Raw genomic sequence first — 16699 nt, 5'->3', positions numbered from 1 at the left:
ATGCTAATTATCTTTCCACCATTTACCACTTCCGACCTTACTACCTTATTACAGGTATAAAAATGGGAACTCCAGTTATTTCCAAATTTGTTGTTATGCTCGCAAGGAGTTCTGTATCTCAAGAACCTGGTGAGCTGAGCGAGAGCAATCAATGCTTTCTACATCAGCTTCTAAATTGTTTATTTAATTATTTCAGCTTCCCCAATGGAATATTTGTCAGTAATCATTGGTGAGCAGGAATTTACATAGAAAGAAGAAATTCTTCTTAAAATAGACTTTGTGATACTTCTTCATCTGATATGAGACAGTAACTAAGTGTAAAATACAAGCAGTGGACCTGATTCTGTGGTCCTTAGTTGGGTTTACTCAGACTGAACTATATGATTATTTTATAGGACAGCATTATTAGTTTCTGAACGCAGACAGTGGTGTTTCGTTTTTTTTTCTTGTGTGAGTGCTGTTGGTTTGCTTTAAACATTCCTCCCTGCGTTGTATCAATCAAACAATATAATTCAGCTTAAAATACTGACCAGCATAAAGGCTGTCTGCCTTGTTTTAGAATCGTGACATATCCAATCAACATTTTACAGTGCTAATTCTTTCTAATTTTAGTATTTTAAACAGCAGTCAGTCTCAATTATGTAGTGATAGTCTAATAGTTAATATGCTCTATCTCAAACGTATCAGAGAATTACACATTTTTAGTTTATTTTTTATTATCTGTGGATAAGAAACAGTCATAGAATCATAGAATCATATCATATCATAGAATGGCCTGGGTTGAAAAGGACCTTAAAGATCATCTAGTTTCAACCTCCCTGCCATAGGCAGGTTCACCAACCACCAGACCAGGCTGCCCAGAGCCAGACAGATAACCCAGTGCCCTCTGAGCAGGAGGATAAATTCAGCTCAGTTTTCTTATTTCCTTCTCTTTCCATATGTATAGTAGATCTTTGGGTCGTACCAACGGAAAATGATCATGGTTTCACAACCTGAACTCAGGGTTAATGTCATTTGATTTCTTTGAATAATTAACATAGTTTTGCTGTTGTTTGGAAAACTTGTAGCTGATGGACATTATAGTTAGTTTCTTTTTTGTATCTTTCCAGCATTTATAAAGCTTAACTTGGGACTCAACATTTCTCAAGGCCCTAATTTAGAATGATTTATATGGGCTCTGCTAATTCAGTGAAGGTAGGTAATTCAAGAAATTAAATATTGCCTTTTTTTCACTGAATAAGACAATAAGCACTTAACAGAAGTAGTTATTATTATTACTTCTAATTTACAGAAAAACTAATAAAGTCTGCAAAGTGGATGGCAGAAATAGGAATTGGGCAAGGACAAAAAATTAGCAAAAGGATGCACCTGATCCCACATTGCTTAGTCAAAAACTCCTACTGACTTCAGTAAAAATCTACCTTGAATGAAAATGATAGAGATGTGCAGCCGTATAGTAGCCTATCTAAAGTTACTCTGACAATCTTATTCCAGTTGCTTTCAGCAGGTTCTCTAAAAAAAAAATTCACCAATACAAGAGGCACTAATTGGACCCATGTTGGGAGACTTTGCAGAGGAGCTTACAATTGAATGGGCCTTGGAAACTGAACTCCCTCTCCTATCTAGACATGGCTTCTTGAGGTCACAGTTAAAGCACACCAGGGGGTCAATGTAGAAGAAGGCTGCTTTTTCTTTACTAATGCTTTATCTTCTCTGAAGCTAGAATACTTCAATATTCGGGTTTCTTGATATATATCTTTATGCTTCTTCTATATTTTTTCTCCATATTCCTTTTTCTTTTTTTTTTTTCTTTCCATGCGTAAAGAGTTTTGGACTTCATTCAAGCAAAACATATTTTCAAAACAAAAGCATTGATCATACGTGGTTATGAACCTGAATGTGCATAGTGATTACAAACAGAGGACAACTGGCTGAAAAGGAAAGATTCAAGTTCTCTTTAGCCCCATGCTAGCAGAGTGGTTAGGTACCTATGCAGAGCTTCCAAGAAGACAAGGTGAGATTTTAGTTTGGATAAGAGGAAGCAGGTTTGGAATAAATAAGTAGATCTGACAGTAGGCAATACAGTGATGGCATTACACCAAAATAAGATTTAGACAGACGGGAGAGAAGGAAGCAAAAAGATAGATCTGCTAAATAGCTTCAGGAAGTTGGGGATGTGAAGGAGAAGAAATGACAAAGAGATGCTACAGAAGAACCAAGAATGGGGTCATGGAAATCAAGGACAAGATTTAAAAATGAGAATTCAGACAACAATTCTGAATGATGAAATGGAAAAGAGGGTGAAATTGGAATAACTGGAGTAATTTCATCTTTACCATATAAGACTACAACATATATAGTTAGGACTCTTGGGTACTACTTTGGTGATAGTTTGTAAGTAGGATAGTTTGTGTAAGTACATAAAACAATTAATCATTATAGACCTATTAAAGTGAAACAAATCAAAACAAACAAACAAACAAACAAAAAACCAGGTGGACACACTTCCTTGTTTTCATGCATGTTTGCATGCACAACTATTTGATGGCTAACCAGTGATGCACTACAGCAACACTATAAACATTGTCTAAGCTCAGACTGGAGGTAACTAAGTAAAGTAGGAGAGATTCTTTAGAATTAGATCTCCAAGTGTAACTTTGCAGTACAACAGTGTAAGAGCTCATAATTTGGCAAAGGAACAGAAATATTTTGAATGCCAGGATCCCTCATAGATATGAAAAATTAATTATGAAAACTTGAGCAATGTGCTTTCCCTTATGTGCTAACAAAGAACTGAAAACAATTCTTGATTACCTGCTTCCCATTGGACTGGGCATCCCATTGCTTTTGCATAGGACAAAAAGCACCTTATCTGTAGTACCTGTTTCTGTAACAGCTTACATATTTACTTGGGTAAATATGTTTCTCAGTTAATTACTCTAAACATTTTACGTTATCTTTCAACTGAAATTATGTGTTTAATAGCTTGATTAATATTGTGTCTCTGGAATATCTGCGGGAATATTTATTTCCACTGCATCTTTTTAGACTGAGAAGGTGAGAACTTAATCCAACATTAGAGATGGAACTGTACATACTCATCATAGTTAATGTAATGTTTGTGGCTATTTTTAAATTTAACACATTTTGCCTGGATAATGCAAATTTGAGGAAGATATGCTCTTGAACACACATTGCATTTGTGTAACACTGGTGTTTATTCCCACTTTTTTACATTTAACAGATATTTTAATGTCAATGAATGGGGTATATTTGAAGTCATTCCCCTCCCCCCATGAATTTTTGGTTTGTTGAAAATTTACCTTTTATTCTTCGACTTGCTGACAGTTTTTTAGTTGGAAACAGTAAATTTTAAAACATTCAAATTCAAACTCTGACCATATAATCCTAATCTAAGTGATGTGCAACTGTTACTGTTTCTTATTACTGACATATACAGATTTCCATGTTGACATTCCCAGAACCACTCTTCATCTTCTATAGAGGGTAATTGCACTCCAGTCCTTTAGTAGACATACTGATTTTAAACAGGTTGCATGTTCTTGTAGGTGATTTTTTTAGATCCCCCTCAGAACTTATTCTCTAGTCTCAGGAAGTAGTTTTTTAATTTAATTTGTGAATGTGTTCCAGCACATCTTCCTCTATTTACTGTGGTTGACAAAACCTCCTTTACGTTGCCTAACAGGAGGAAGTCCAGTAGATTTATTTTGCCTAAATTTTATGTAAAATGCTAATACAAACAATTCACTTCACTCTCTGTATTCTCATTAGCTTTCTCACTTTTCTACCATACAGTCCGCCGGACTTACAAAATCTCTTGCAGGTTTTCTGCTTCTTAGTACTTGAAAAAATCTTGTTTTCATGTCAGGCTATCTGCTCTTCAAATCCTCTGTCATCCTTCTAATCTTCACTGTGTATCTTAGCCACAGTATTTTATCCCTGTTGACTTCAAAAGTTAAATTTTTACCTTGAGAAAAAATATGTTTGACTATACTAACTTCTTGAGCCTTCCTGTATCTACATCATCCATTTTTGCTTGTCAGCTTCCTTTTTTGTTCAGGATTATGCATGCTTTCTGTTATACTGTTATGGTTGCTCAAGTAGCCTCCATGCTGAGTCTAAGGATTTTAATTTCCTCACTTCTGACTTTAGGGTCTTTTTAACTAGCTTCCTCTTTTTTTTTTTTTTTTTGTACAATCTCTCCCCTGAGGATGTTGAACTTAATTATACTGTGGTCACTATTACTTAGTCGTTCAACTTTAGTTACTTTATAAACCAACTCCTGTGTATAACTTAAGGGAGGCTTTTCTTCTTTTCTTGAGTTTGGTCTTTATAGCTCTACAATTAATACAAATATATATATTTCAAATCCCAACAAAACTAAATGGAAAGCCTAGAAAAAGGCATATACTTAAGGATAATTAGTAACAAAGACCAGGGGCATTACTGACACACTGGTGAAATGCCACCCAGTCTTCCTAAAATTACAATAAATCAAATTTATTAATGATAGCTCCATTTTTGAGGCAGAAGTATTGGAGTATTGAGATATTCCCACGATAGGATTTTAAATTATTCTGCAGAAGATTCAGAACCAATTAGAAAAGAGCACTTCCAGCAGGATGTTATCCCCATTTCAGAGGAAGGGAAGATATCTGCAGTCTAGCAAAAACAGTCTGCTACAGTTTACTGTTGAAAGTTCCTTCATTAAATACAGAAGGGGGTGGTACTTCATAGCTTGTGGTATTTCCTCATTACATCTCAATGTGGTACAGTTACAGTAATTACATAAATAAAATTGACTTTTTATGATGTATAAAATTTGTGAAATTTGGAGAAGTGCACTTTGGTTTGCATTCTGGGATTTTTTTCCCAGTGTGGAATGGAATCATAATGGAATCAAAATGATATCAAGAAATAACTTAATGCTCTTTTTCTTCTTAAATAACACCTAAAGTTTGGGCAGAAACCTCTCCTGTCTTGTGAACCTGCAGTCTGTCAAGAATAAAGCTGCATGTCTTACATAATTTAATAAACAAAGGACAATTATAAATGATAGTAAATGGATCATCTCCCAGTCAGCCAGGAATCAAATTTCCACACAGAGGTATGAAGTTAATCTTGGTTTAACATTATGCAGTTCAATTTTGGCTTGACTTTCATACTTTCCCGTTGCCCAAACAGCTAGATAACATCATAGAAGTGCTATTTGATTTTTTTCGTAATAGCAATTTTAAAACAATGGTTTATGACAATATGTTGTCCAATGAAATCTTAATAAGCAGTGAGCCATCAATAGTTACCATGTTACCGTACAGTATGGCAGAAAGGATAAATAGATTCCTTGTTAGAAAGCCAGTGAAGCTGACACTGCAAGCGGTCTATGGGTTAATGGTGATTGTTGTGATTATATTTGAAGCCTGGTTCAAAATGTTTCATTGTTATGTAAAAAGCTGTAATTACTATTGAAAACACAAAATGGACAAAGCTGAAAAAAGCAGAATTTCATCACCTGTGAGACAGGAAAAGCTATGGAAAACTGTACTGCTTACACCAATACTGCATACCGCAATTTTTTTTAATTTTTATGCAACAAAACATAAAATCATGTTTTAAATAATACACATAACCAACTTTGAAATATTATATTTTATAGATCCTTCCTTCCATACGTTTCTGAGCACCACCTTTTATGCTGATTTGGCTATTTCTCTATTATTCTCATGCTTTGACAGACTCATCACCTATGAGTTAAGTCTCTAGACTTTTAGAACAACAGAAGTTCAGACCTCTTAGGACAACAAATCAGTCAAAGAAAAAACAAACAAAAGATAAGAGGATTTTTTTTCATGTAGTTTTGAAAGTTTAAGGCCCACAATCACTTTCAGCATTCAGATAGTGAATATCATAGTTGTTAAATCCAGCTGCTATGAAAGACACCTTCTACCACTCCACAGGAGAAGTCCGACAAATTTTAGAGCCTGAAGTTCGCTGTTTATTCAATCGGAGTTGGATATCGTAAGTAACAGAATGATGACAGGTACTGACAAGAAGCCTAAGTATGCTTCATTCACGGATTTCAGGAGTAACCGAGAAACCCAGAGATCACTGGTCTGTAGTCATTAACAGAAGATGCCTTGTTCTGATCAATCACAGATATGTGGCCATTTCTGCAGTGGAAAGAATCCAGAACAATTTAAAGCTACAAACAGAAGCACCACGTGATCTCCCACAAAGCAGAAGTTCTTCTGAAAGCTCAGTGCTTCATGGTTTCTGTAGTTCTTCAGTTGGGCTTCAGGTTGAATTGTGTTTTTTTAATCTATATTCTGCTTTCAAAGAAATATACTGACCAGCTAGATCAATTCTTTGACCTGAGCTTTATCCCTAGTTACAGGTATTGAACGATGTGAGAAGGAGCACAGACTTTTTCATCATTCCAAAATCAAAGCTAAAGAAAAGAACAATTTTTAATAATCATCCTCTGACATCAATTTGGATGCTTGGATTAGTTTTCTCTCAAAAAAGAGAAAATAGTATAAACTGAAAGAAAAAATAGGATTTTTGTGTTTCTTTAAAAATAATAGCTAATTTTAGTGATTTTAACACCATTTTTATGGTGGCAGACTTGTGATTCTTTAATTCCTTAGGTCAACAAGATAAATGCATGCTTAAATACCCTGAAGCAGAAAATATGATCAATGTCGTAAGTGATCCAAGCAGTGGAAATAATAAACAGAATAAAATAGATTTTCTGAACAGATAGGTCTGGTAGACATTTTGCTAGCTTTCCTGTAAAAGTGATTAACTTTTTTTTTTTAATATGTCTCATAGAAGATTCTTATGGGGGAAAACGTAGTCTCTTAAGAGACAGTAGCACAAGGAAATGTTTGCCATATTTAGATCTCCTTTCACTAAAAAATGAAGAGGTCATTTCAGGTCAATCATCCGGGGCTCTTTTCTTTAAGGGAATGAGTCTCCAGCATGGCTCTTTATATTAAAGGACTTCATGGACCTGAGTTATAGCTATTGGTATAATCACAGGTTTCAGAAATAAGAATAGTTATTTCGTATTTCTTTGTGAATGGAGAATGAAAAGGTCATTCAGTGTATGGTACTTCAAACACTTAAAAGGAAAGGTATTTCACTGCTTACTTAGCTTTTTATGTACTATATAGAAAGTACGCATAATGTCACACTGCTATGCAGACGCGGAAGGAAAGAACTTCTTTTACTTTATGAGAAAACTTGATACACCTCGTTTCTTATTTTGACAAGGAAACCATAAGGTCTATGAAATTATGGATGACATGAAAATGATAACAGTCCTTCCCTTGTATTTCTCATATAAGATTTAGTGGAGATCAAACTAAATAACTGTGGCTGATTCAATGCAGACAAATGGAAGTTTTTTTCACCCGGCCTTCCATTAGCCTATGGAAACTCCATGCCAGGAAAGGGATCAGATTTTCAACTATAGATTTAAAAGCAACAAATCCATGGAAATATAAAAACACACCCAAAGGTATCATATAAAAACAGCACTGAGAAAATACTTGAATTTATGGGAGGCTTGGAGAGGATTCTACATACTCCCCTGCTCTTATGCATTTCCTTCAACAGCTGCCAGTATCCTGTGTTAGAGACAGAATGCTGAGCTAGACAGACCTTTGATTTAACTTGTCAGTTATGTTCTAACAACTTTCCTGTTTTCTTTTGTGTGTGTGTGTTTGTGTTAGTTCTTGTAATTTGTTTTGTATTTCCCAGAGATAAGTGGCACTTTACAGTTACAGATTATTGTTTCTCAACCTGTTGCAGAAAACAAGTAGATATAACTATTTCCATCTATATGAGTAGGTATATACGCTGAATTATATACCCCTCTTGTTTGAGAGCACAAACCAATGCCTCTGAAGGCTAGCAATGCCTGATGAATCATAGTTTGGGAGCATTGGGAACAGGCTCTTTTTTTCCTAAAGCAACATATGTGAACACTTCTGGAGGCTGTTTGCACATATGATGGGCCAATGACCTGATCCATAACTCCTGAGGCATACTTGTTAACGACAAGAATTACAAGCTTGAGGTTGATTAAATAACTCACACAAGGAAAAAAATGTTATCTTTAACAAGATTTCTATTGGTTTGCAAACATTTACAAGGATTTTCTTAATCTTCACCCACTGAGAATTGTGGAAAACCATACACGCACATTGTAATCAATGTCATTCAGGTAGCAAAATATTCTGTTTCAAGGCATAACCTTTTAGGCGCAGCTATTGATCTATGAAGCCAGCATTTTATTTCTTGGCACTTCCATTGTGTGAGATGCACACAATGAGACTATTTCCCAAGTAAATCAAGATTACGGCACAATTCAGAAGGGTTGTCACTAACTGAGGAGAACCAGGAGCTATGTTTTCATGTATTTTTATTGCTGTGAGTACCCAAGGTATTAAAATATAGGTACAGCCACATTCACCCAAGTTCATCCTAGAGGATATAATGTAAAATCTTTATTTCTGTTGTACTGAATTAAGCTTTTCTGGTCAATCTGGAAAGCATCCTAAGGCTTTCACCAGTCTTTTAGTTCCTGGATTATTTTCATTTGCCTGAAGTTTCCCTTCTGCTTCCCTTTTGTATGCTATTAATGCTTCATCTCTTTTGGGAGGGTGATTCATGGTTAATCAGCTCATCCATTCTTAGATATTCAAAAACACTGTGCCATGGATAGGCCAGCAGGCATTGCTATAACCCATATGTGGTTAAACCCTCTCTTTCTTTAGGGGCTTTGCCACTGCTACTGCCTTGTAGCTCTCATACAATTACCATCAAACGATTGGACCAGCTGTAGATCTTACTGCTATCAACAGAACTAGAGAAAATGTAATTTGAGCTACCTAGTGAGAAGCTGATTTAGATAAACATATCAGTTAAAATGAAAAAAAAACGTTCTACAGTTTGGAGGACAAATGAAGTAATAATAGGCAGAGAGAAAAACTTCTGCACTTGAACAGGAACACCTATGCTGCGTTTAATGATCTTATTCTACCTGTATTTATTAATTGAACTCTTCTTTATTACTCTATTAAAATTACTCTACTCTATATTACTTTATTTCAAGTAGATCAACTTTTTTTTTGAAAGGTACTAACACACTGGCTTTCAGATCAGTTCTCCACACCTATCCCATGCTTTGTGTAACTGTAATACTTCCTGCTCAAAAGTTCTACCATTCGCATCACATTATACAGGCTGAGAAGCCGCTGATGAAAAGGCACCTACAAAGGGCTGATGATATTATTTTTTCCCTCAGGATTAGGAAAACAGTCTCATTACAGATCAGTTACCTATCAAATACACATTTCTCTGAGAAACGTTTAAAGGTAATTCCCAAACGCTACTTTTAAAAGCCATTTGTTCCTTGCATTTGTTACTTATCAGCCCGCACCAGTTTGTCCCCCAACTCTGCTGACCTGTCCTCTCAGCCTAGTGCATGAAATTCAATTCTTACACCTCTTAATACTCAGGTGAGGATTGGTAGTGCTCCTTTTTCTCATCATCCCAAACATTTCAACTTGTAACTGTAAATATATCTTCCAGTATTTCCCGTGTAACCGCTCGCCTTACTTCATGCTCATTACCTGAACAAGGATCCAGGAGGCACAGCAGAGCTGCGCCCAGCTCAGTGCCAGCCCTGTGCTGAGCAGCCAGCCTCCACAGCAGCCTGCAGCACGCAGCTCTTTCTGAACTTCTAATATTTTATTCTGAGTTGCAGATCATCTCCAACTCCAAAAGCCAGAAATTGTTAAACTATCTAGAAATTGCCCAAAGATTTCTCACAGCCTCCTGTAAATGTTCAATAATGTGGGGGTACCTGTTTGCCAGCCCCCATGAGGCACGCTTTCTGTCTCACTCTAACTTCTGGGTTAATTTGTGCGCTCTTTTCAGCGGGCTGCATTTCATCTCTCCTCCACTTCTCTGAGAACCCTCCAGTCCCCGTGTGACTTTACTCGGACTCGCAGTTCTTCCTACCCTACCCTTCAGCAGCTTGTTTCTTGTTTCTGTGACCAGCTGTAAGATGTTCTACCGTGATTCTGGAGGAGCATCAGCTCACAGCCCCTCGTTGTGACTATTCGTCTTTTCCCTTAGCCTTCTCGGCTGCCCTCAGGCACCAGACGTTTCTTTACGCCCGCGGGCCGCAGCGCGTTATCGCCATGCACAGCGCCATGGAGATGGCTCGCCTCCTCGCAGGGCTTTACGATCCTGACCCTCACCTGCCGCGGGCATCTGTCCCCGGGGCTCTGGGTCACGCCCGTGGCACGCTTGGGCCTCTCAGAGAGTGGCTGACCCTCCAGCTCCCACCAGCGGGACGTGAGGAGCGGGAACGGGCAGGAGACGAGCATCCGTCCGGCTCGCGCCGTACCTCAGGTGCGTCTCGCGCTCGGCGCGATCCCCGCTGCGTCCACCTGAGGTGAGCCGTGGGGGCGGGGCCGTTGGGCGCGCGCGGCGACCGTTACCACCCTCCCGCCGCTGGGCGCGCGGCAGTCCGGCTCCCGGCCAATGGCCCCGCCGCACTACAGTTCCCGGCAGCCCCCGCGCCGTGACTCGGCTCGGGCGACGCCGGCGCTGCCCGGGATGGAGTGAGGGGGCGAGTGGCGGAGATAGCGCGGCCCGCCGAGCTCCGGTCCCCCTCCCCCTGGCTCTCTCTGGCTCGGGCCTATGCGGCCCCCCAGAGACCATGGGATCCAGGATCAAGTGAGTGCCCCCCCCCCCGCCCCGCTCGCGAGGCTCTGAGGAAAGCGGGAGGGCTCCGGAGTGAGAAGGGGACTTCCCCGCCCTCCTCCCAGCTCCGTGTGGAGGCCGCGCGGGCGGGACCCCGGGCCAGGCCGCAGGCCTCGGGCGCGGGGCGGCAGCGGGCACGGCCGCCGGGCCGCGGCGGGAAGGCCTCTACGGACGGCCGGAGCTGCGCGGCCCTGAGGGGAGCGGTGCCGGTTCCTGCCCGCAGCCGGGCGGCCCCGGACTTCTGGGCGGTAGCGCAGGGCCCGGCGCGACGGCAGTGGGTTTGTTTGTCAGTCAGCGCAGGCCTTTAGGAGGAGTGGGGCTGCTGGAGCAGGAACATGTTAACTGTCAGCAATGGTGACATCTGTTCTGGGGATGCGGTAGGGTGGAGGGTGATCAAAGCCTTATTGCCTGCATTAGTGCCCTGAAGGAAAGGAAAAGCCTGGCTGTGGCACCTCTAAGCTGCGCTGCTAAGGGAACTTGAGGGAAGAGGGCGAGAAGTGCTGGAGCTGGTTGATGTGCTAGGCCTGCGAGTCTGTGCCCTCAGTACTTTCTTCATTTTCATAAACGTTATAAACAGGGTTGTGCCATATCAGTAAGTGCTACTGAGCCCGGTTTATCCATAACGTTGTTCCAGGTGAATACTGAGAGTGGTGGATGTGCAGTAACAGACTGCCGAGCAGTGTGCTGATGGCTGTGTGCTGGAGAAGGGGCATCCAGTCAGCCTGTATTTCCTCAAGCAGTGTCGATGGGTGCTGCTGAGCAATTGCTTTGCAGCATTTAACATCTTGTTCTTCAGGGTAACAGAGGGCTTTAACTTTTTACCTCTGTTGTTTAATGTAAGACTAAATGTAAGACTGGAGGACACATCGTTTGTGTTGTACCTTTGAGTTCCCAAGCTCCTAGGTTGGGTGGAGTTAAGTGTGCTGGTGTTGTAAGAAAATGCAAATGGGTACTGAGTGCTTGCAGTGACAGTGCTGAAATGATGTTTGGTTCCAGAAGGAAACTTGTTTCTTTTTCTGGGAGGGGAGATAAATTTTGCACTTCTTTGGAGTACGTGTTCTCAGCTGTTGCTACAAAAAAATTGAGGTCAGAAAAATGAATTAAACTCTTCGCATTCCAAGTAAAGGTAGAATCTAAAACTGTTGCCATTTTGGCAGCAGAGTGAAGGTTTTGTCTGCAGCTTGCAGCTGTGGACCTCACAGCTGTCACCTTTGTGTTGGTCACTTAAAGAATATGGTCTGAAGTTACTTTTTATGATCTTGTTTTAAACCAACTGAAAGACTACCGCTAACTTAAAATGTGATTCCACTGTATACATATCAGATCCACAAGCTATGTTTGCCTTCTCTCGTGTTTTGGTTGAAGCTAAAGAATCTTGAAACCCTAGCTTCTGTAGTCCTGTAGTCAGGTTTCTTACTTCTTGCTATAGATCAGCAGTTATGAGGGATATTAAGCTTCCTGGCACATGATCACTGTGATATGCTCTGCATGAAACCCAGGTGTATGTGTCAGTTATATTTTTGATGGATTTATAGTAATGAATCATTAGAGTGAAAGATTGCTTAGAGAAAGATACCAGTAGCTATATTGAAACAAAGTGAAAGAAACCAGGAAGCTGCCAGTAATCCTGTAGGCTTTGGGCTTGTGTATAGCCTCAGGTGAATAAAGGTAACACTGGGTTATGCTGCTGGGTTGAGCCTCACGTTGGAGCATGCGTGTGCGAGGTGCTTTGTTCCAGAGAGGCTGACAAAAATAGGAATCTGCTTAACCTGGCTGCTATCACTTCCTGGTAACCTTCAGTGTTAAATGCATTTTAAATGTGTCCATGCCAATCTCCATTTCAGAGGCAATTGTGTTTCACTGCTGAAAGAAGAGAACCCTAACATTAGCCTGAGACTTATCATAGAGCTTGCTGTGTACAGAGATGTAACGTTTATCTACTTAAGGAATGGAATACATGGCAGAAAAAGTTAAAATATGGAAATATTAAGGGTTGGAAATTGATTTCTGAATTGGATTAGCAACTATGGACTTGTTCTAATATATTTTTCTTGAAGAGTTGAGTAACTATCTTGTTACAAGACAGTTAATAATTGAATAGTGTTGACTCCTCTTTTATACCTCTTTTTTTTTTTTTTTTAAAGTAGAATGATGCTTTGTGTCATAAGAGCTATTGCATTTTCCTATGCATAGGAAAAATGGTGCTGACAGAATTCAAATTGTGGCTTTCTGTCTGTAAGATGCATACAACTTCGGAGAGAATTTTTATTTTATTATTCATAAGTCTCTTGCACTTTGGTAACAGAAATTATTTTGACTATAACAGTTGCTGAAGGCTTAGTTTAAAAAATATTTCATTTTAAGATTGAATTTCCTGTGGATTGCTGTGATACTACAGCTATTTATACATCAAACAGATTTGAAATAATTCCTATGAATAGGGTTTATCACAGCAGAATTTTTTTCTCATAGAACTCAGTTTAAATTACTATTCATAAAAAATTGCACTTTTCTGATTATTCAGTCATCAAACAAATAGGGTATTTACATATGTGTTCCATGTATTAATTTTTTTTTAATCACATCTGTGTTGCTCTCTTGATAACTGACTGTGACTCTTTAAGTATTACCTGGCAGTTATTTGGAGGGAAAAAACCGTGTGTGAGTTTTGAAGCTAATAATGCTGTGGACAGTGTCAGGGATGAGATTTCAGTACAATACATGCATGGTATTAGATGTCTGCAGGGGAGGCTAATAATCATAAAAAGGGGCTGCAAAATATACATATTATGGTGCATGTTTATGCTGTATTTGCAGAGTGTATGAAGTCTCACAGTGAGTTGTTTCCTTAATTCTGCAGAAGAGTTATAAAATATTCAGAATTTAACAATGGCTTCATTCTCATACTGAGGTGCTGGCTTGTTGAATGCAGTCTTTAATACCAAGGTTCTAACTTGGCAAAGTTACTTTAACTTAACTGTTTGTAGAAATAAGTGGATGTTTGTCATGGGATATTAAAATATAAAATTTAGACTCTTTTGGTCAGAAAGTTTTGGTGTATAGCATGTGCTCTTGCCAGCTGCATTAAGAAGTATTTTCACTAAAGAGTTTAAACACAGATCTTAATATAATACTAAAAAGATGTTTGTTATTTTATCTATTAGTTGTAAAAGTATTTGAAAATCTATAAAATTAATTGAGAAAACTTAGTGCTAAAAATAGATATGAACAAGTTTGGTAAGGTAAGACTGCACAGCAGTATATTTTAAAGGAAAATTCATTTCTGATGTTAAGTAGATGCCGTATCATCCTGTACCATGATTGTAGGAATGTAGCTAAGAATCTCTATATCTGAAACAGATGATGTGCTGCAGCACCTCTGCGTTGCACAAAGAGAATTATGCAGGATTATTCATAATTCAAAGTAACAATTATTTGTTGATTTTAGTTTTCTTGTGACTTACCAGTGTAGTTTTCTGAAAAATGGTTCCTACATGCAAATCAGATGGGAACTTGTGGAAAAATAAATTAAAATTAATTGAATTGTGAACAACATTGTTGCTCCTGAGACGTGGTCTGTAAAATTATAGAGTGTGATCCTATGCTATAAGGCAGCGGCAGGCTTTCTATTAATTTAGATAGGTTTAGGGTTTGGATTATTGCCACTTCAGTTGTGCTAACTGGGTCTGTGGCATGAGTAGAAATGTTTGTTTTTTTAAATCAATTTTGTTGTTGAAGTAGGATTAAGATAATATAAATTCCCTGAAGAATGGACTCAACTCTTTGACATGTTTATATTTTTGTTTTGGGATGCTGGGTAAGATGAGGTTGTTTTTTTTTCTTCCCTTTTGCAAGCTGGATATGTAATAAAATTTAATATTATGGCCAAGAACTAGAATAAATGTTACAAAAAGCTGCTTTTTTTTTCTTGGCAGTGCTTCTGAATGACAGCTCTGTGACACTGTAGTATCTAGTCAAAATAATTGAAATGACATAAAGGATCTGTGCTTGATTTCTATTGGGTTTTATTTAATTGTACTTTCCTAGTAGAATTGATTTAGATGCTGTTTCTACCAACTAATCTCAACTTCAATACACTCCTGTTGCGTATCTGTAAGGCTGAAAAATCTGAGATCATCAGATAAACAAGATGACAATTGATAAAAATGGTTATAGTAATGTTCCTAGAACCCTTTTAGACTGAGTAATTAAAAACATATCTGGAAACAAAAATTCTCAGTGCTAAATCCTTTTTTTCTCTTTCAGACAAAATCCGGAAACTACCTTTGAAGTGTATGCAGAAGTAACTTATTCAGGCATCAGTTGCATTGGGAAAGGTAATGTTTTTCACTGTAATTTTATCTATTTCATGGCGAAAACTGTTCTGAAGAACCATGCAGTGTAAAATAATAAGATGTATTTGACATTATGCTGGTCTGGATTTATAGATGTCTTACTGGTTCTGCAAACAGAATCTTCTACAGCTGGAACTAAGAATGAGAATCTGTCCTTGTCTGTGGAGGTTCCAGCATTCCTTGTCTTTTAAAATAGAAATAGCTCTTACTTCATTGTGTTGAAGAAATAAATGCATTTTCAGGTTTGTATTTGCTGCTCACATAAGGAATGGTTAAGTTTAAACCAAAACATACTCCAAATAGTTTTCTATGAAACTTGATTTACTTACTGTTTCTTACATGCTCACAAAAGTGTTCTATATTTGAACTCAAAATTTCTGAGAAATATTCCATGTTTACGCTAAAGAAGTCCCATAATAGCTGAAACCTGGATGTAAGTATATTTGTGAATGTTTTATTATACTTTTTTTTCTTTGTGCAACTGGTGAAGTTGATAAAATCAAGTTGAAATTCCTATATCCAGAACTTATTTCAAGATGTTGTTTTGTGATATCAGTTTCTAGATTATTATGAAAAGCAGAGATGTTGAATAGGACTGGACAACATATATTGAAGTAATAACGTACCTTTGATTTTTTATTTTTATATTTTTAATGAAAGAATATTGTGTTTTGTATGTATGGTACAACAAGCTAATAGAAAGGATTTTGATCTTTCTTTGACTAGGAAGCCACTTGTCTTCTTCTCTATCTGAAGATAAAGATTTCATAATCTGTGAAGGTAGAATTGCTGCAACTCTTTTTCCTTTAGTGCCAAAACCTCCATAGTAGTTGTAACTGGAATACAGTTTTGGCTTGTTCTACTGTTGTGCACCGTCACAACTATTAGATGTAACTGCAGGAGCCCTTTTAATAACTAATCTTTGTTTCTGCACATCTGACCTGGATTCTAGTGCCAGAAAATCTGAACAAATTTGACCGTAAACATTACATTGTACAGTACTAGTGTCTGGGTATAATCTTCTCTTTGAAGTGTGTTTGCATCCCCCTGGAGGGATTAATTCCCTGCTGTGGGAAGGTGGGTTAAAAAGCACTGAAACTACTTTACAGGTTTTTAATTGGAGAATTTAGTATATGTCTTGTTCCATAAACCAACTGATTCTGTAGGAGTTTCAGTTGTGTTTTTAAGTTTGTTCTATTCACTTCTAAGTGCAAAACCTTCAGTTGCTTTTACTGTGTAAAAGAGAGTTTATATATTCTGAAGTTAATTAATTGTCTGAATAATCTTTAAGCATTTTTTCCCACATTAAAAAAAAAAAAAAAAAACAACATTTAAAAGATGCACTTTATTCACAGAAGTTTTAGACCAGTGCATCTCCAAATATTTTGTCCTTCTGTTCTCATCAGGATCTGTTGTTTGAGTCTCTGCAGTCTTCCCTTCTTCATTGGCTAGCTTTTCTATGCTGGAAAACTTAGAGTATATATCTGTATTTTGCTAGAGTCAGAGGAATGTATATTAAATGATGAGGAACAATTACTATT

General features: G+C 38.1%; 1 protein-coding gene across 14 annotated transcripts in view; it reads left to right on the top strand.

Annotated features, from left to right (window-relative positions):
- The first annotated feature begins 10567 nt into the window (after positions 1–10567).
- Positions 10568–16699, top strand: part of DENND1A (DENN domain containing 1A) — a 174585-nt gene continuing 168453 nt past the window's right edge. For 3 of the 14 annotated variants that reach the window (XM_085239412.1, XM_085239409.1, XM_085239408.1), the window contains exons 1-2: positions 10574–10776; positions 15070–15140. In XM_085239412.1, the coding sequence (XP_085095538.1) occupies positions 10760–10776; positions 15070–15140 (88 nt within the window). In that variant the 5' untranslated portion in view covers positions 10574–10759. Of the gene's footprint in view, positions 10777–10846; positions 11890–11944; positions 12593–15069; positions 15141–16699 lie in introns of those variants that run through there. The other 11 variants (XM_019621532.3, XM_019621529.3, XM_019621528.3 and 8 more) reach the window with 8 other exon arrangements.

The sequence above is a fragment of the Meleagris gallopavo genome, chromosome 19, assembly GCF_905368555.1.
Source record: "Meleagris gallopavo chromosome 19, MGAL_WU_HG_1.1, whole genome shotgun sequence".
In the NCBI taxonomy this organism is placed as follows: Eukaryota; Metazoa; Chordata; class Aves; order Galliformes; family Phasianidae; genus Meleagris; species Meleagris gallopavo.
This window is presented reverse-complemented; position numbering and strand designations above follow the sequence as displayed.